The sequence below is a fragment of the Ahaetulla prasina genome, chromosome 8 (genome assembly GCF_028640845.1).
Source record: "Ahaetulla prasina isolate Xishuangbanna chromosome 8, ASM2864084v1, whole genome shotgun sequence".
Classification (NCBI taxonomy): Eukaryota; Metazoa; Chordata; class Lepidosauria; order Squamata; family Colubridae; genus Ahaetulla; species Ahaetulla prasina.
In genome coordinates, this window is record NC_080546.1 from 81,475,045 (window position 1) to 81,496,662 (window position 21,618).

Sequence of the window (21,618 nt, forward strand, 5' to 3'; positions counted from 1 at the left end):
GCCCTTCCCCTTCACTTTCCGAGTCATTTTCGGGCATGGGGCCAGGTTCGGGGGCTGAAGTCACAACAATTGCTTTTAAGAAGGGAATATATTCCAAACTCTCTACCCTGACTCTCTAAATTTCAGTGCTACTACTAATGTGGTGGTGTAAATTGCGAAGTCATGTCCGTCCCATTGTGATCCCATGGACAACATTCCTCCAGGCCTTCCTGTCCTCTACCATCCTCTGGCGTCCGTTTAAGCTCACACCGACTGCTTCAGTGACTCCATCCAGCCACCTCATTCTCTGCCGTCTCCTTCTTATTTTGCCCTCAATCATTCCAAGCATTAGGCTCTTCTCCAGTGAGTCCTTCCTTCTCATTAGGTGGCCAAAGTATTTGAGCTTCCTCTTCAGGATCTGGCCTTCTAAAGAGCAGTCAGGGTTGATCTCCTCTAGGACTGACCGGTTGGATCGCCTTGCAGTCCAAGGGACTCGCAGGAGTCTTCTCCAGCACCAGAGTTCAAAGGCCTCAATTCTTGGGACGCTCAGCCTTCCTCATGGTCCATCTTTCACAGCCATACATTGCAACTGCTACTACTAATACTGTTCTGCAATTCTCTCCTTCATTAAAAAAGGGAAATTAAATTGACCCCAATTTAAGCCAGGGGAAGAATTGCTAACTTTAGAAATAAGATTAGTTGAAGTGTTCATGTAAAGAAGTAAAGTTTAAAGCCTATTATCATTAGACAATCTTTCTTCCTTCTTTTTCTTCAGAATTACTAGGGGAAATGGCTAATTTTTATAATTGTATAGCTGTTTTCCCTTAAAAGATTCCAGAATTTAAAACAATTACAGGATGAATTTAGCCTCTATAAAAACCTCTGAGAGTTTTTATAGGTTAAGTGGATTTTGACTCTGTCTTTATGAAAAATCAGTGCAATTCTTAATTTAATTTGTAAAGTATTAATATGCATAGTTATTCAGGGGGCATTTTTTTAAAATAAAGGGACTATAATATTTTTATATAGGTTTTTTTTTTTTGTAAATTCTCCCAGGCTTGTCTCCCAGGCATAAGGATTTATTTTATGAAAAAAGATTTATGTAGTTATTTATCTTTAGAACACAACTTGGAGCAGCTCACAAGAATAATAAAATTACAAACAATTAAGTTCATAAAAACTAAAACCAAGAATTAAACAGAATAGAATAGAATAGAATTCTTTATTGGCCAGATGTGATCGGACACACAAGGAATTTGTCTTTGGTGCATACGCTCCTCAAAAGTCTTCAAGTTCCAACACAATTGGGATGTTAGTCAGAGAGTACGGTAGCGATCTGATGATTTTATGTTTTGTTGAGCTTCAACAGTGTTAGCAGTAATTTTATTTTAATGCGATTGTCTGTTTTTATTTTGTTTCCTGCCAGACTTTCTTAGAGAGATAGACTGCCATATGAACTGATTTAATACATAAAATAAATGAGGCCACCATTATGTTGGGGAATTACAGGTCAAAATATAATTCAGGCAAAGGAAATACTCATTTTAAAAGATATGGTATAATTCAATTTCCTGGAATCTTTTAAATGACTGAAAGCTAGCACAGTATAAAAAAAATCACTTTGTCACGGATATCAGTAATTTAAACGACGTTTCTAGAAATCTGATGAGATTTGACTGGTCACTGCGAAATATTTATGTTATTGTTCTATGCAGGTGATCCTTGACTTACGGCCAAAATTGAGCTCCAGATTTCTCTTGCTAAGTGAGACAGTCATTAAGTGAGTTTTGCCCCATTTTACGACCTTTCTGGTCACAGTTATTAAGCGAATCATTGCAATTGTTAAGTTAGTACCATGGTTGTTAAGTAAATCTGGCTCCCCCATTGACTTTGCTTGTGAGAAGGTCACAGAAAGTTGATCCCATAATCCCGGGATGTTGCAACCGTCATAAATATGAGTCGATTGCCAAATGGCTGAATTTTGATCATGTGACCATGGAGAGGCTGCACCGGTCAGAAATGTGAAAAACGGTAATAAGTCACTTTTGCCAGGGTCATCGTAACTTTGAACGGTCAGTAAATGAACCATCGTAAGTCAAGGACTACCTGGATTATGATTTACCAACATTAGATTAGATTAGATAGAATTTTATTGGCTAAGTGTGATTAGACACACAAGGAATTTGTCTTGGTGCATACGCCCTCAGTGTACATAAAAGAAAAGATATACCTTCATCAAGGTACAACACTTACAACACTTAATGATAGTCATAGGATACAAATTTAACACTTAATGATACAACACTTTACGGGACCGCCTGCTGCCACCGATAGCCTCCCACAGACCTGTGCGCTCCCACAGAGAGGGTCTTCTCAGGGTGCCGTCAGCCAAACAATGCTGGCTGGCGACCCCCAGGGAGAGAGCCTTCTCTGTGGGGGCACCCACCCTCTGGAATGAGCTTCCTCCGGGGTTACGATTACTCCCGGACCTCCAGACCTTCCGTCGCGAGCTCAAGACTTTTTTATTCCACAGGGTTGGCCTAAGTTATTATTTTTTTAAATGGGATTTTATTATTGTTGTAGCATAATTTTTAATTGATATTGGCCTAATAGAATTAGATTTTTATACTGTATTTTAAGTCTGTTTATAAATTATGTTTTATTGGCTGTAAACCGCCCTGAGTCCTTCAGGAGAAGGGCGGTATAGAAATTTAATAAATGAAATGAATGAAATGAAATGAAACACTTAATGATAGTCATAGGCTACAAATAAGCAATCAGGAAACAATCAATATCAATATAAATCGTAAGGATACAAGCAACAAAGTTACAGTCATAAGTGGAAGGAGATGGGTGATGGGAACGATGAGAAGATTAATAGTAATGCAGACTTAGTGAATAGTTTGACAGTGTTGAGGGAATTATTTGTTGAGCAGAGTGATGGCGTTCGTGAAAAAAACTGTTCTTGTGTCTAGTTGTTCTGGTGTGCAGTGCTCTATAGCGTCGTTTTGAGGGTACGACTTACAGTTTATGTCCAGGATGCGAAGGGTCTGTAAATATTTTCACAGCTCTCTTTTTGACTCGTGCAGTATACAAGTCCTCAATGCAAGGCAGGTTGGTAGCCATTGTTTTTTCTGCATGACTTTTATTTACATGTTCTGAATACATCTGGTTCATTTTACCTTTATCATAAAAGGAACAATGACTTTATCCTTGCCTAGTTGAACGTACTACATATTCTGCCAACTGATAAATGAAATTGCATTCCCTAACCACGGAGTTAAAATCCTAAAATAGAGCAAATTGTGTTTATGAGAAAAATCCCAAGGATAATAAACACAGTATTAAATGTGTCTGCTGTGCAGCTGTATATTTTCTCCTGCTGTCTTAAAAGGAGAATTGTACAGCTCTTATCTTTCTTGCTTTCTCTATTTATGCTGAATTTCTGCCATGACCATGTGCAAAAATATGCCAGCTCTCTTGACATTCCATTACAGTAGTCCTCAACTTAACGTCCACAGCTGAGTCCAGAATTTAAGTCTCTAAAATGAGAAATTTGTTATTTTAGCGACTTAAATTCTGAGCTCAATTGTGGTTGTAATTTGAGGACTACTGTACTGCCATGTCAGGAGAGCTGGCATATGTGTAGTCCTGTACAGGTAATCCTCGACTTACGACGAGCACAATTCAGCCCAAATTTTCTGTTCCTAAGTGTTAAGAATGGTGAAGCGAGTTTTGCCCCCGTTTTACGACCTTTCTTGTTAAGTGACTGGTTGTTAAGTGAACCACTGCAAGTTGTTAAGTTAGCAACGTGGTTGTTAAGCAAATCCGGTGTCCCCATTGACTTGGCTTGGTCACATGACCCCAGGACACTGCAACCGTCATAAATAGGACGGTTTTTGGGCCTGGAAAGCGTCCTGCAGCAACATGCAGCCCATGCATGTTGCCACACATGCGTCCACCCACATGCGCCACACATCCCGTGCATGCCCGGCAGAGACCCGAAGACCAGCTGGTCAGCGGGAGTCCCGCATGCATGCACGGTGGAGCTGGGGTGGGGCGACGGCTGGCGTGCTCATAGGTTCGCCATCACGAATATAGGGTTTCCTGCCTGAGCAGGGGGTTGGACTAGAAGATCTCCAAGGTCCCTTCCAGCTCTGTTATTCTATTGTATTCTAAACTGTCAATTGGTTCAGATGGGCTATGGAATTGCTTTCATTCTACCTATTCTCTGAGGTAAGTCAGCCACCTGTTTTCTATCCTCAACGAGCCAGACGCCACAAGGAAACTGTTCTCAATATTATGTCTAACCTAAGAATGTCTGGGATGTAACACAGTCAAGCAAATAATCAGCTTATCTTCTGAAATGGTTTGACTCCTGATGCAGTATTTTCAGAAGGCAGAGAAATTCAATTTGTAAACCTAGGAAGAATTTCATTATTCTCCTGATACGAAGAAATAGATTTGGTCTATTCTGCCTAAAGGCTTTGAAAATGATAATATGTGTTATATGTTTGAGACAAAAATTTGAATTAATTAATGCCCATGGATTTTTTAAAAAGTTCTTCCCCCCCCCTCTTCTGTTGTATTTAGTGTTTTAATCACTATAATATATATAATTTTTAAAATTATATATATTTATATTTAAAACCCCTACTATATTTCTTGTCATTGTATTTGGCTTTTTAAAAAAATGAAATCGAACCCTACAAATGTTCCTTAACCATTTTACGTCCACTTTTGATAACAGTTTCTGTTTGAATAATAGAATATAAATGCTTATGGAAATGAATCTTGTTTTAAAATATTTATTATTCCTTGTTTGGATATAAAATATGTTTCGTTTGTTTTGATTATGAATATCTAACAATGTTTCTGAGATTATATTCGGATATCCTGAATGAATTTTTTCCTAGTTCCATTTTTTATTTTTGGAACTCATTTATTTACGTAAGAAATTCAGTTCTGCCTTCCCACTATAATCAGAGCTGGTTATATAAGAACTTTAGAACAATAATATTTAAAAACACTGAGACATTATTACAGCCGAAAGCCCTAATATATACCATATCAAAAAGGGAATAAATTAAATTCATTCACAGCAAAGGTAAAATATAAACCATTTTTATCAAGACAGTTTCACATCTAAGTAAAACTAGCAGATTTTTAAACCGTGTGGTTTCCAGTCACATTTGTTGATTTTAGTATTATCTATTCACAGTTGTGTGAAATCAGAGGTGGAAGTTCTTTAGCTTGTACGGATCTTCATACGCATCCAATTCTTGATTTTTTGATGTTATAAGCATAGTATATGTGTGGATCCAAATAGCGTAGTGTTTTGCAATTAACAGGTAGAAATTTTGTCCATGCGCAGATTTTTCTAAACGCTAGTTAAGATTTTTTTGTATGGCACTACTGTGGCTGGTTTATACCATCATCTTTCTATTTCAATTTTCAGATCTTGATAGTCTTTGTCAATTTTTCATCCTGTACTATCCTCTGGTATTGCCGCATCAATTAACCATACTTTCCCCCCCCCTTTTCAACCATAGTTAAATCTTATTTATTGTGAACCAAGACTTTACCAAACTGTGCTCGGATATCCCACAATATTTTAAGCTGCTCATTTTCGATTACTTTTTCAGTTTTGTGTTCCCACCAGTTTTTTATTACCAGCACACAATCATTTTTATAGGGGTTCCAATGAATTGTTTTGGCAACTGCGTTGTGTTCTTGTGTTTGTTCATTTTTTGCAGTTTTCTTGCACGAGCGGAGTATACAAGTCGTCCTTGACTTATGACCACAATTGAGCCCAAAATTTCTTTGGTTAAGTGTGACATTTGTTAAATGAGTTTTGGCCCATTTTATGACCTTTCTTGCCACCGTTGTTCAGTGAATCGCTGCAGTCGTTAAATTAATAACAGGGTTGTTATGTGAATCTGGGTTCCCCATTGACTTTGCTTGTCAGAAGGTCGCAAAAAGGATCACATGACCCTGGGGCACTGCAACCGTCATAAATATGAACCAGTTGCTAAGCGTCTGAATTCTGATGCATGATCCTGGGGATCCTGCAAAAGTTGTAACTGTGAAAAATGGTCATAAGTCACATTTTTCAGCACCGTTGTAACTTTGAACAGTCACTAAACGAACGGTTGTAAGTCAGGGACTTCCTATAATCTGCTGTTTCTTCTGCTTCTTTGCACAATCTGCATTTCAAAACATTTGATTTTTCTTTTCAATTTTGGCAGTAGTTCAAATGTAATTTATTACTATTAGCTCTTTTATTCATTAAACATGAAACTCAGTCAACTGAACATTCAAAAATGCATCACAAATACCATTGACTGGTGCTGATGGTTGATACGGGTTGCTGCCAGCATCCTAGGTATCGTCGTGTCCCACTCCTCCGCTGACGGCCGGGTCAGGGAAATCCGAATCAGGCGTGCCTCCGCAGCTCTGCCAAAGTCCTAGCAAAGTCCTCAGGGCAGGCAGGAGACCAGAAAGTGACTTCAGCAAGATATGTTTAGACTTTGCCTGACTCAGAGAATGCCAGAAAGCAGGTCTTTTATATAGGCCATGGGGTGTGGCTCCATGACTCAGCACTTATCCAGGCCTGCCCCTCCCTTCCTTCTGTTGCCTCCGTCTATCAAGTCTTCTGACGCGAGGGTCACTCCAGTCTGCAGCTGTTGGCAATTGACCTTCCTCAGGCTCACATGCTGTGGGGGAGGGGGAGGGGTCTAGTTGCTCCGTTTGCCTGGGCATGGAGCCAGAGCTGGGGGCTGGAGATACTTCCTCCTCTTCAGCCTGTCTGGGCACGGAGTCAGGGCTGGGGCCGGGAGATGCCTCCTCCTCAGCCTGTCTGGGCATGGAGCCAGGGCTGGAGCCGGGAGGCATGTTAGGACATTCCTCTGTGTTCGGAAGCAGATAAGAAGGCCCCGGCTGTGGTGAGATCGGATGAGACACAACAGGTATCAACCAAGTATCTTCTTAAGATGTATGTTGTTCCAAGTTTTTTGCAGTTCTACTGGTGTTATTGCAGGAAGCTGCAATTTCTTGATGTGTTTTGTAAAATTCTTAGACACGGTACCAAGTGCCCCAATGACAATGGGTATCATTATTACATGTTTCATCCATAGCCGTGTAGTTTCGATGGCCAGGTCGCGATATTTCATGATTTTTTCCAGTTCTTTTTCTTTGACTCTGGTGTCTCCTGGTACAGCGATATCAATAAGCTATACGCTTCGACCTTTGACAACCATGATATCTGGCATGTTATGTTCCAAATGATGATCCATCTGTATTCAAAAGTCGCACAAGGTCTTCACCTTCTCACTTTCTATCATTTTTTCCACTTTATGTTCCCATGACTTTTTGGATACAGGCAAGTCGTGTTTTTTACATAATGACCAATGGATTACTTTAGCAACTCGGTCGTATCTAGCTTTGTAATCAGTTTGTGTGATTTTGCTGTATTCGCATATTAATTGTGAAACAGTTTCAACTTTATTGTTGCAAAGTCGGCAGTTTGGATTGTCAGTGGATTTTTGTATCCTTGCTTTCATGGCATTAGTTTGTAGTGCTTGTTCTTGAGCAGCGAATATTAAACCTTTCGTTTCTTTCTTGATGGTTCCCATCTTAAGCCATGCCCATGTAAAGTTGTCATCACATTTTCCTTCAATGTTTTTCAAGTGCTGTCCATGCAAAGCTTTGGATTTCCATCTATTTAATCTGTCATCCAGCTGTTTTTCCTTATATTCTGCCTTTGTTTCTGTTGTTTTTATTAATGTTCTCTGTTTTTACAGCCTGCAGCAATTTTTCTGTACTTTGGTTCACATAATCATTCAAACTTCGTTTTTCTTCTTCTACAGTTTGATGGATTTGCAATAGTCCTCTGCCCCCCTATTTTTCTTGGCAGGTACAACCTGTCGATATCACTTCATGGATGTAAAGCGTGGTACATATTGAAAAGTTTACGCGTTTTCCAGTCCACGTTTTCCAGTTCAGACAAAGTCCAGTTGATGATTCCAGCTGAGTAGCGTATCACTGGAACTTCCCATGTATTAATGGCTTTAATTATGTTTCCAGCATTCAGCTTTGATTGTAATATTTTGCAGACCCTTCTGATGTGTTCCTTTTGCATTGACTAATATTATTATTATTACTAATTGCTAATTAATTATTATTATTATTATTTATTATTTCATTTTAGGATATCTTGTACTATGAACAACTGAAGTCTAACGTGATCCAGTACAATCTTTTAGTGGACAGTCTGATTTATAAAGTGAGTAATTTTTTAATCGCGTATTTCTGTGGTCAGTAATTAATGTGTTACTCAGCCTCTAAGCTTTATGTAGATAGTGAAAAGGAATGCTTTGACTGTGCTTAATATCTTTTATAATGACTAACCTTATTAATTATGTTCTGCTTGCAAGATAGCAGATAGCAAACTAATTCAAGGGCCTTGAATTTCTGGCTAGTAAGGAGTGAAAAGGGACACGGTGGCTCAGGGGCTAGGACCTTGAGCTTGTCGATCGAAAGGTTGGCAGCTCAGCGGTTCGAATCCCTAGTGCTGCTGTGTAACGGGGTGAGCTCCTGTTACTTGTCCCAGCTTCAGCCAACCTAGCAGTTTCGAAAGCACGTAAAAATGCAAGTACAAAAAATAGGGACCACCTTTGGTGGGAAGGTAACAGCGTTCCGTGCGCCTTTGGCATTGAGTCATGCCGGCCACATGACCACGGAGACGTCTTCGGACAGCGCTGGCTCTTCGGCTTTGAAACGGAGATGAGCACCGCCCTCTAGAGTCGGCAACGACTAGCACATATGTGCGAGGGAAACCTTTAGGAATGAAAACCTCTACGGTTCTGCTATGATTACCATAATATATCTTTGGAATGTGGTGTTTATGTAGAAGTACTAACAGGAATCAAAACCAGTGTGACTCTTGCTATAGGAATTCCCATTTCTGCAGCTCTTTAGAATCCTTTGGAACGTGGCATATCTCAGTCTAGCCAAACACAGTCACAGGCATTCAAAAACATGATGAGAAACCATTTCATTTCCTGAATAAATGGGGAAATAACCCTCTTAGTTTGGACTTCTAACTAGTTAAATAATAAAACAGCAGGAATAAATGGAGATTTGAGAAATGTCCATTGTTGGATCCCGCAATGTTTTGCTGGCAGTGTTCCAATAATTTCATGGGCTGCCACTCAGAAGAGGGGATCAAGCTAATCTCCAGAGCAACTGAGGGCAAGACAAGAAGCAATGGTTGGAAACTAATCAAGGAGAGAAGCAACTTAGAACTAAAGAGAAATTTCCTAACACTTAGAACAATTAACCAGTTGAACAACTTGCCTCCAGAAGTTGTGAATGCTCCAACACTGGAAATGTTTAAGAAAATGTTGGATAACCATTTGTCTGAAATGGTGTAGGGTTTCCTGCCTAAGCAGGGGGTTGGACTAGAAGACCTCCAAGGTCCCTCCCAACTCCGTTACTCTGTTTCTTTCATTATAGATCAATGATTCTAATGGAGCTTTTCATTGCATTTGAAAATTAGAAGTTGATGAAAGGCTGAGCTTGATAGAGGATTGGTGCCATAACTATTGTTCACGTCATTAGATTACAATAGTGCTGTGTCTTGTTATATGGTGTACGGTGTGAGAGGTGCCCACGTGGAAAAGATGCAGCTCAGCTTCAGAAAATTGTTTGTTTTTGTTTTGTTTTGTTTTTAAATTTCAGGATGTGAAATTGACAGCTAGCAATGATGACTACTACTTCGTGTTTGAGGATTATTTATATCAGGTAAGTATTTACGTGGAGCAAATGGCAAATCATACGTCACTGGAAGAAAGACATTTGGGCCAGAGTATAGTTTGTTCTGTTTACTTTGTAGATCAAATAAAACTTGTAATGCAGCAGCTGCTCTTAAGTATGTGTATCTACACAAGAGTAAATTCCGTTTATGTTTTGTGGGGCACCCACGCTCTCATACCACTTCCAACAGCCCTGTTCCGAACGGACCAAGGCCGAGTAGTGGGCTGGGGGTTGGGGACCCTTGTTGTACAACATCATCCCTGCAGACGTAAGATTGGCCCCTACTTGCTCATGTCCCTGAAGATCTGGTTTTTCCAAGGGGCCTGGGGACCCCACAGTGGGATGGAGCCCATCAAATGGCTCGTTTGATTATTGTCGCCAAAGGAGTGGGGGTTGTATATTATTTTTAATTGTTTTTATATTGGGTTCCTCCCCCTCCCCTTACTAGCTCACTGAGAGTGAGCTGGGCGCCATCTTATAAATTTTCTTAAATTAAAATAAACGTGAAGCATTATAGCTACAGTTGTTCTAAGCATTGCTTTTGTTTGCCATGGAGATGAATGGGCAGTGGTCATGGAGCAGGGGCGGGCTTCAAAAATTTGAGCAAGGGGTTTTCTGCCCGGTTGCTAGGTGGGCGTGGCCTAGTCGGCCTCCTGCATCACAGCGGGGTGGTGGCGGTGTTGCCTTCCCCAAGCTCTGGAGGCTTTCCTCGATCCGGATCCCAGGCTCCGGAGGCCCTCTGGAGGCCGGAAACGGGCCCATTCCTGGCCTTCCCAAACTTCTGGTAGGCCCATTTTTCGCCCTCCCCAAGCCTCCACGCACACCCTGCGCTTACCTGTATCCAAAATGGGCTGCGTGGGGACTCCTGGGAGGGGAGGGGAGGGGCGGGGAGTGTGGGGGCCAGCCAAGAGTGGGATTTGGGAGTTCTCTGAACTGCACAGAATCTTAGCTAGAGGTTCTCCCGAACCCCTGCGAACCCCCAGCAGCCCACTCCTGGCCCTGGGTTTTGAAGAAAATGTGGCATTCATGAGAAATGTAGGTCCTTTTAGGAGTTCTTCTGGAAAGGGCATCAAGAATACAAGTTTTGAACGTTCAAAGATGATTTAAAGATAAAAGGAACTAACAATATTTGTTGTGCCTGGTCTTAAGCATATATATAAAAAAGTAACCTATAGTAACCTATAATTAATAAATAAATTTACTACTATGACCCTTAGAAAGGCACCCATAATTTATGCATCCACAATATATGATCTTTGTTTCTATTAAAAATGAAGCCTGTGTCTGTGTTTGTAATTGCCTATGTCGCTTCTTTTTTTTTTTTTTTTTTTTTTATTACTTTTTTTGCAACAAACAAACAAAAAGAAAATACATTATTACACCCTTGTGCTATACATAAAAGGAAGATTTGGGTCTTTGGATATATCCTCATGATTGCCAAAATCCACGTTCTCGAGGTACAGGTACTGAAGCGTCCAATGTTCCAAGCGCAAAGTCCACAAATGGTTTCCAAGTCTTCCAAAAAATATCTTCTTTATACACACCACTTCTAATTTTAATATCACATGTCATTTTATCATTTAAAGCTAATTTCCACATTTCAGAATTCCACTCTTCTATTCTAAAAATCACATCTAGTTTCCAATATCTAGCTATTATAATTCTACTTATTTTAATCATAATTCTAACCAATTCTTTTTCATATTTTGTTAATTCTATTTCCTTAATTACCAACAATAATATAGTTTCCACTCTCAATGTTATTACTTTCCCCATCATTTCAAATATCATTTTCTCCAATTGTTGCCAAAACTTTTTAACCTTATCACAATTATACCACATATGTTCATAAGTCCCCAATTCCATCTCACATCTCCAACATTTTTACTGATTTTTATCCATTTGTGACAATCTTACTGAGTCAAATACCATTTCAAACAACTTTATAATTGTGCTCTTTAATCCTTATAGATAAAGTTCTCATAATTCTACTCTTCCAATTCACATTCCAATCTGACTCTGATATTTCAATATTAAGATCTTTTTCCCAATTTATCCTCATCACTCTTTGTAATTTTTCATCAGAATTTATAATCTTATAAACCCTACTAACGAGTCCCTTTAGCCCAATTTCATCTTTCATAATCCGAGATACTAAATATTCAAATTCAGTTTCACATCTATTTATCGAATAATTTTCCCTTAGTTTTTTTGTCCATTTTTCTATCTGTATTTTTTCAAACCAACTTAACCCTAATTTTTCAATAATTTCTTTATTCCTCCTTTCATTTTCCATAACTTTTATCCAATCTCTAATAATTTCTATATTTTCCTCTTTAATCACTTCATTACGTTTTATATTATTTTTAATTGGCCAAATTCCAATTGTCTCCCCAAAAGATTATATCCGAATTAAAATTTTAACAAATTTATTCCACATTTTACTTAATCCTTTAACCAATAACTTCTACTTACACATTTTAAATTTGCTTTATCTAAAACCACCTTGATCCAAATTTCTATATCCTTTAACTCTAAGTCTCTCAATAGTTATCTTCACCTTTAATATTTTTACCACTATCCGGATACCATACGCACAATAATAATTAAATAATTTGGGGATTCCTAATCCACCTTCCTTTTGATTTTGATACCACATTTTCTTCACTAATCTAGGTCTTTTGCCACCATTGCAAAATTTATCCAGTTTTTCTGATATCCTTCAATATCTTTCTCTGTCAAATTTAGTGGTAGCATCTCGAATAAGAAGTTGAACTTAGGCAGCAACATCATCTTACACATTGCAATTCTACCAAACCAAGACAATTTTAAATTTTATATTTATCTATCTTCTTCTCAATTTCGTTAATCACCACATCATAATTAAGTTTTTCAATTCTTTAACCTTAAGTGAAAGCACTATACCCAAATATTTCAATGTGTTTTAATCCTTATCCCAAATTGCTCTTGCATATTCTCAGACTCATTACCATTACTATCCATCAATAATTCTGACTTTGACCAATTTACTTTCAATCCTGTCATTTCCTCAAATTCTATCAAATGCTTATATATCTTTTCAGATCTTTCTCTACATTTTTCAAAATAATTAAAGTATCATCCATACAAATTTATCTTATACCCTTTATATCCTTCTAATTCTTCATCTTTTCTATCATTTTGTCAATATTTCCATAGCCAATAAAAATAATGTTGGGGACAGGGACATCCTTGTCTCGTGCCAGCTTCTAATTTTAATATCACATGTCATTTTATCATTTAAAGCTAATTTCCACATTTCAGAATTCCACTCTTCTATTCTAAAATCACATCTAGTTTCCAATATCTAGCTATTATAATTCTACCTATTATAATCATAATTCTAATCAATTCTTTTCATATTTTGTTAATTCTATTTCCTTAATTACCAACAATAATATAGTTTCCACTCTCAATGTTATTACTTTCCCCATCATTTCAAATATCATTTTCTCAATTGTTGCCAAAACTTTTAACCTTATCACAATTATACCACATATGTTCATAAGTCCCCAATTCCATCTCACATCTCCAACATTTTTACTGATTTTTATCCATTTGTGACAATCTTACTGAGTCAAATACCATTTCCAAACAACTTTATAATTGTGCTCTTTAATCCTTGTAGATAAAGTTCTCATAATTCTAATCAATTCTTTTCATATTTTGTTAATTCTATTTCCTTAATTACCAACAATAATATAGTTTCCACTCTCAATGTTATTACTTTCCCCATCATTTCAAATATCATTTTCTCAATTGTTGCCAAAACTTTTAACCTTATCACAATTATACCACATATGTTCATAAGTCCCCAATTCCATCTCACATCTCCAACATTTTTACTGATTTTTATCCATTTGTGACAATCTTACTGAGTCAAATACCATTTCCAAACAACTTTATAATTGTGCTCTTTAATCCTTATCCCAAATTGCTCTTGCATATTCTCAGACTCATTACCATTACTATCCATCAATAATTCTGACTTTGACCAATTTACTTTCAATCCTGTCATTTCCTCAAATTCTATCAAATGCTTATATATCTTTTCAGATCTTTCTCTACATTTTTCAAAATAATTAAAGTATCATCCATACAAATTTATCTTATACCCTTTATATCCTTCTAATTCTTCATCTTTTCTATCATTTTGTCAATATTTCCATAGCCAATAAAAATAATGTTGGGGACAGGGACATCCTTGTCTCGTGCCAGCTTCTAATTTTATCTCTTCAGTTAATATTCCATTCACCTTCACTCTTGCACTGCTCTTTTGGTACAATTTTGAAATAACATGTATAAACTTATTACCAAAGCCTAAAGCCTCCACAATTACTTTAATAGTTTCCCATTGTACAGAATCAAAAGCTTTAAAAATATCCATTGATACTATTCCAATTTTATCACCATTATATTCAGCTACATCTATAATATTTAATACTCTTCTAACAATATCACTCATGTATCTACCCTTCACAAAACCTACTTGATTATAACTTATATATCTTTTCAGATCTTTCTCTACATTTTCAAAATAATTAAAGTATCATCCATACAAATTTATCTTATACCCTTTATATCCTTCTAATTCTTCATCTTTTCTATCATTTTGTCAATATTTCCATAGCCAATAAAAATAATGTTGGGGACAGGGACATCCTTGTCTCGTGCCAGCTTCTAATTTTATCTCTTCAGTTAATATTCCATTCACCTTCACTCTTGCACTGCTCTTTTGGTACAATTTTGAAATAACATGTATAAACTTATTACCAAAGCCTAAAGCCTCCACAATTACTTTAATAGTTTCCCATTGTACAGAATCAAAAGCTTTAAAAATATCCATTGATACTATTCCAATTTTATCACCATTATATTCAGCTACATCTATAATATTTAATACTCTTCTAACAATATCACTCATGTATCTACCCTTCACAAAACCTACTTGATTATAACTTATATATCTATCTATAAATCTATTTAATCTATTGCTTATAATAGCAGTAAATATCTTTGCATCCTGATTAATTAAAGAAATGGGCCGATAGGACTCAATCCTTTCTAAATCTTTATCTGGTTTAGGAATTAGGGATATCACCGTTCTATTCCATGACGAAGGTACTTCCCCACCATGTAATATTCCATTGAATAATTTTTGCAGTCTTGGTATTATTAATTCTTTAAATTCTTTGAGATTTTTAAATAGGAATTTTTTTGAATTTAGTAATAGAAATTCTAAATTATTGGCAAAGATGGCGAAAGATAAAAGAGAGAAGAGAGAAATTGGAGTTTTGATAGATGATAGAGGTATAAGATGTTATAAAAAATTAGAGAAATGTGAAGTGGTTAGAAACTTTTTTCAGAATCTATATTCAAAGAAACCAATTAATCGGGGAAAATTGCAAAGCTATTTAGAAAAGTATGTGGTGAAAATTGATCAAACATATAAGGAATTGATGGAAGAAGATATAACACAAGATGAGATTAATGGAATAATACAAAAATTAAAATTAGGGAAAGCTCCAGGTGAGGATGGATTACCTGTTGAGTTTTATGTCGCTTCTTTTAAATCTCTTTTAATGAAGGTTGATTACATTTGCGAATTTGCTAACATACATTTGATTATAATGTCAGTATGAATGTCATGGGTTTAGAACCTCATTCACAGTAAGTTCAACTCAATTAGTCAAAGCTATTGGGAGTGGTCCTTTTTTTTCCCCTTCGTAGTTGCATCAAACCAGCATTCCTTAGCTTAGCTGATACGAGAATTCTGTATATTCTGAGAATAAAGTACAGGCAAAAATCTAAGGCTCTCTAAATCATCATTCAGGTATTTGTCTGATTGCCTTGCGATTAAGAAAGCTTGCAAAATAAAAGCTTGTGATATTGAAGATGCCATCTGACTACCCTGTTTCCCCAAAAATAAGACCCAACCGAAAAATAAGACCTAACATAGTTTTTCAGGATGCTCGTAATATAAACCCTACCCCAGTGGTGGGGTCTACTTACCTTTAGTACTGGTTCACAGTGGGATCATGCACGCGCGCACGGACTTGCTTCTGCACATGCGCAGAAGCTTCCTGATGACGTCAGGGTGAGTGGGCGGAGCCTACCCCTGGTTTTACTACCAGTTCGCAAGAACCGGTCTGAACCGGGGGCAACCCACCACTGCCCTACCTCCAAAATAAGCCCCAGTTAAGATTGTCAGCCAGATGGGTGTGTTTAGTACCGTATTTCCCCCCAAAATAAGACCTAACCAGAAACTAAAGCCCTAATGCGTCTTTTGGAGCAAAAATTAATATAAGACCCGGTCTTATTTTTAGGGAAACAGGGTAAAACTAGAATAAGAATAGAATAGAATAGAATAGAATAGAATTGAATTGAATTGAATTGAATTGAATTGAATTGAATTGAATTGAATTGAATTGAATTTTTTATTGGCCAAGTGTGACTGGACACACAAGGAATTTGTCTTGGTGCTTATGCTCTCAATGTACATAAAAGAAAAGATACCTTCATCAAGATATAACACTTACAACACTTAATAATAGTCATAGGCTACAAATAAGCAATCAGGAAACAATCAATATCAGTATAAATTGTAAGGATACAAGCAACAAAGTTACAGTCATAAGTGGGAGGAGATGGGTGATGGGAATGATGAGAAGATTAATAGTAGTGCAGATTTAGTAAATAGTTTGACAGTATTGAGGGAATTATTTGTTTAGCAGAGTGATGGCGTTCGGGAAGAGCCTTAAGAGCAATAAACTACAGCCTTAAGAGCAATACACTAAAACATCTATTTATTTAAATAGAAGAAAGCTGCATTACCCAAGCTGTAAAACACCAGGATCATATACTATACATATGCCAAGCTAGGCATGCTACAGAGGTGAAGTCAGTGTTCCCTTCTGCCTCGTTCCTTTTTATGTTTTGTAGGTGGCCTTTCAGGTCAAATGGTCCTAATATTCATACAGTAGCTGGGTAATCTTTGCAAGAGAATGGATAGTTGAAATTGACGCCAAAAGCACCTTTCAAATCATCTTAAGAGAACCAGCGGATAGGAAACCCAATGCAATCCTAGGCTGCACTAAGAGAAGGACCTTCTCTATTTGTACAATACTGGAAAAACGAGGAAGAAACTTGCAAGAAGAAGATACAATTTAAAAAAATACTAGACTCTGCAGAAATGGATAGTGTTGTGACCCAGGTTCCTGGACCCGGACTCCTGGACTCGGATGATTCAGAAAGTGAGGGAGAAGACCTGGCAAGCCCTGCTTCTCTTGAGCCCTTTCCCTCCCTGGCACCCACTCAAAGGGAGGAGGAGGGGCCGGCAAGGCCTGATTCTCTGGAGCCTTCTTCTGATTTGGCAACGCCCCAAGAACAGTTTTGGAGTGATGCAAGACTGCGCAGACGTGATCAGCGCGCGCAGCAGAAGCAGCGTTGGGATAAAGCCAAGTAATGATTGTCATGCAGTGACATCTGCAGAGACTATAAATAGGAGGCGGGACTTCCTGGTTTTTTGTCTTGGACAAAGCAATGAATTTGCGCGGGCAAACTGTATCAATGGAGGGAAGAATATATTCGTGAGTAATTCTGGCCTTATCTATAATTTCCTCGTTATCTCCAGAGACTTGGCAGGCCCGTGGGTAGACGTGGCCAGGACATTTATCTATGTAAATTAAATTAGAAAAGGAGGCCTCTGACTGACTCTTTGCTGGGAGTATCGGGGGAGGGAAACAGAACAGATAGACTAACGCTGAAGATAAAAGAAAAAGAAGACACCGAATATTTTCGAACTTGGGATATTTTATCAATGATTGGCCAATAGAGGTAGAAAGTAGGAAGTTAAAAAAGTATTATTATGTAAGCAAATCGACTCAGACTGTACGCTATTCACTAAGCACTAATTGTATGTCAAGAGAAAATTATACAGTAAATTTTTCACATTTATAACTGTTGCAGCATCACATGATTTGCATTCGGACGCTGACAACTGACTCCCATTTATGACAGTTGCAGTGTCCCGGGGTCACGTGATCCTTCGGCAACCTTCTAACAAGGAAAGCCCATGGTGATGCTGTTGTGTCTCGTCCGATCTCACCACCACAGCCGGGGCCTTCTTATCTGCTTCCGAATGCTGAAGAATGTCCTAGCATGCCTCCCGGCCCCAGCCCTGGCTCCATGCCCAGACAGGCTGAGGAGGAGGCATCTCCCGGCCCCAGCCCTGGCTCCATGCCCAGACAGGCTGAAGAAGAGCAAGTATCTCCAGCCCCCAGCTCTGGCTCCATGCCCAGGCAAACGGAGCAACTAGACCCCTCCCCCTCCTCCACAGCATGTGAGCCTGAGGAAGGTCTATTACCAACAGCTGCCGACTGGAGTGACCCTCGCGTCAGAAGGATTGATAGGCGGCGGCGTCAGAAGGAAGGGAAGGGCAGGCCTGGATAAGTGCTGAGTCATGGAACCACACCCCATGGCCTATATAAAGGATCTGCTTTCTGGCATTCTCTGAGTCAGGCAAAGTCTAAACATATCTTGCTGAAGTCACTTTCTGGTCTCCTGCCTGCCTTGAGGACTTTGCTAGGACTTTGGCAGAGCTGCAGAGGCACACCTGATTCGGATTTCCCTGACCCGGCCGTCAGCGGAGGAGTGGGACACAACAGATGCCAGATTTGCTTCACAACTGTGTTCCGTATTTTAACAACTGCAGCGATTCGCTTAGCAAACGTGGCTAGAAATATCATAAAATAGGTCAGACTTCATGTAACAAATTTCTCACCTAGCAACGTATAGGTTTTGGGCTCCGTTGAGGAGTACCTGTTCCGCGTCCAGTTTTGGTCTCCACGATACAACAAAGATGTTGAGACTCAAGAATGCAGAGAAGAGCAGTAAAGATGATTAGGGGACTGGGTGATAGAACTTAAGAAGAATGAAAACTGAGACTTTCTAGTCTAGAGGGATAGAATCAAGATCACGTGAGGTGTTAATACCACTTTATCATGCCTTGGTAAGGCCACATTTGGAATCCTGCATCCAGTTTTGGTCACCACGATGTAAAGAAAGATGTTGAGACTCTAGAAAGAGTGCAGAGAAGAGCAACAAAGATGATTAGGGGACTGGAGGCTAAAACATATGAAGAACGGTTGCAGGAAGTGGGTATGTCTAGTTTAATGAAAAGAAGGACTAGGGAAGGCATGATAGCAGTGTTCCAATATCTCAGGGGCTGCCACAAAGAAGAGGGAGTCAAACGATTCTCCAAAGCACCTGAGGGCAGGACAAGAAGCAATGGAGGGAAACTAAACAAGGAGAGAAGCAACTTAGAACTAAGGAGAAATTTCCTGACAGTTAGAACAATGAATCAGTGGAACAATCTGCCTCCAGAAGTTGTGAATGCTTCAGCACTGGAAGTTTTTAAGAAGATGTTGGATAACCATTTGTCTGAAGTGGTGTAGGGTTTCCTGCCTGGGTAGGGGGTTGGACTAGAAGATCTCCAAGGTCCCTTCTAACTCTGTTATTCTATTCTATTCTATTCTATTCTATTCTATTCTATTCTATTCTATTCTATTCTATTCTATTCTTCATTCCATTATTCTAATCTAGTCTAGTCTAGTCTAGTCTAGTCTACTCTTCATTTCATTATTCCGTTCTGTTCTGTTCTGTTCTGTTCTATTCTATTCTATTCCATTCTATTCCATTCCATTCCATTCCATTCTATTCTAAATTTTAAAAAATGACTAGGGGCGGCAGGATAGCAGCGGTCCAATATCTGGGGGGCTGCCATAAAGGAGAGGTAGTCAACCTATTCTCCAAAGCACCTGAAGGCAGAACAAGAAGCAACGGATGGAAACCAATCAAGAAGAGAAGCAACCTAAGAGAAATTTCCTGACATTTGAGAGCAGTACTGGAAAGCAGTGGACCGGTGTGCCTCCAGAAGTTGTGGTTGCCCCATTACTGGAGGTTTTTAAGAAGAGATCGGGCAGTCAACTTGAATGGTCCAGGATTTCGAGTCGAGAAAGGGGGCTGGAGTAGACGACATCAAGGCTCCCCTTTTTGTGAATTGGCTTTAATTTTCTACCGCCAGGAGTCTTGGCGCTTGGATTTAATACAGTTCTCATTATCACAGAGTTAATAACCGTGCAGTTCAGGCAGAATTGAAGGCGGAACCTTGTTTCCCGTGTTCTGTTTTTGTTTTGCTTTGTTTTTAAATCTCCGACAAAAGCGATTTCAACCATTTCTGAAATGAATTTGTCTGGCCAAACAAGAGTTACTTAAAAGCAGACGCACAGATCCTCAGGTTGCCTACCTAATTGCCAAATTCTGCTTCCGAGTGATAAGGATATCCCGTCAGATGCTCGGTTCTTTGGGACTCTTTCCAGTGACTAATTTGGATATATCAATAACTGTTGGATAAGCACGAAGAGGACAGAACGTTTCCATGTGTGTATAGTTTCGCGGAGTCTGTTCCGTGTCTGCATATGTCAGGCTGAAGGCCAAAGACACATTGAAAGGCAATGGACGCCAGTCTTTTTTATTCGCTTACACTTAGTGGATAGAATCTTTGCCAAACTAAGGCGAATCCAGGCAGTCCTCGACTTATGACCACAATTGAGCCCAGAATTTATGTGACCGAGTGAGACATTTGTTAAGTGAGTTTTGTCCCATTTTACGACTCTTCTTGCTACATTTGTTAAGTGAATCACTGCAGTTGTTAAATTGCACTTAAATGGGAAGGGAAGGGAAGGAAGGAAGGAAAAGAAAGGAAAGAAGGAAGGAGAAAAGGAAGGAAGAGGAAGGGAGGGAGGGAGGAAGAAGGTGGGAGAAAGGAAAGGAAGGAAGGAAGGAAGGAAGGAAGGAAGGAAGGAAGGAAGGAAGGAAGGAAGAAGGAAGGAAAGGAAGAAGGAAGGAAGGAGGAAGGAAGGAAGGAAGGAAGGAGAAAGGAAGCAAGGGAAGGAAGGAAAGAAGGAAGGAAGGAAAGGAAGATAGGGAAGGAGAAAAAGAAGGAAGGAAGGAAGATAGGAAAGGAAGCAAGAGGGGGAAGGAAGGAAGGAAAAATAGAGAAGGAGAAAAGGGAGAAAGAGTGGGAGAAAGGAAAGGAAGGAAGATAGAGAGGAAAGGAAGCAAGAGGGGGAAGGAAGGAAGGAAGGTAGGAAAGAAAGCAAGAAATGGAAGGAAAGAAGGAAGGAAAGGAAAGGAAGATAGAGAAGGAGAAAAGGAAAGAAGAGGGTGGGAGGAAAGAAAGGAAGGAAGCAAAAGAAGGAAGGAAGGAAGCATGTGCGCCAGGGAGCTGCTCTTCCGGTTTCCGGCGCTCACGCACATGCACGAAGACCAGCGCACTGGAACCCAGAGGAGCAATGGGCGACGGCTGGTGTACCCAGAGAGTTGGCTCGTGTGCCAAAGTGTGCCACTTAGCTTTTGCAGATTTAATTTTCTCATACCAAGGAAAATGAAGGCAAAATACCATTCCCAGGTTTTGGTTTTGTTTTTTGCTGCTTGCCAGTGCAATAATTCAGGGGTCTCCAACCTTGGCAACTTTAAGACTTGGGGACTTCAACTCCCAGAGTTCCTCAGCCAGCAAAGGAAAGAAGGGGAAGGAAAGAAGGCAGGAAAAGAAAGGAAGATAGAGAAGATAGCAAAGCTGGCTGAGGAATTCTGGGAGTTGAAGTCCACAAGTCTTAAAAGTTGCCAAGGTTGGAGACCCCTGCGCTAATTTCTATGTCACAAGCCAATTCTGTTCACTGCTAAAAAGACCAGTCTGTACTGAGTTGTGGAAGGATACCTACC

The 21,618-nt window shown here is 39.1% G+C and overlaps 1 protein-coding gene across 4 annotated transcripts in view; it reads left to right on the forward strand.

Moving 5' to 3' along the window:
• Positions 1-21,618, forward strand: part of TBC1D19 (TBC1 domain family member 19) — a 93,686-nt gene that overhangs the window by 40,338 nt on the left and 31,730 nt on the right. For all 4 annotated transcript variants that reach the window (XM_058193409.1, XM_058193410.1, XM_058193411.1 and 1 more), the window contains 2 exons: positions 8,189-8,263; positions 9,721-9,783. In XM_058193409.1, coding sequence (XP_058049392.1) covers positions 8,189-8,263; positions 9,721-9,783 — 138 coding nt within the window. The remainder of the gene's footprint in view (positions 1-8,188; positions 8,264-9,720; positions 9,784-21,618) is intronic.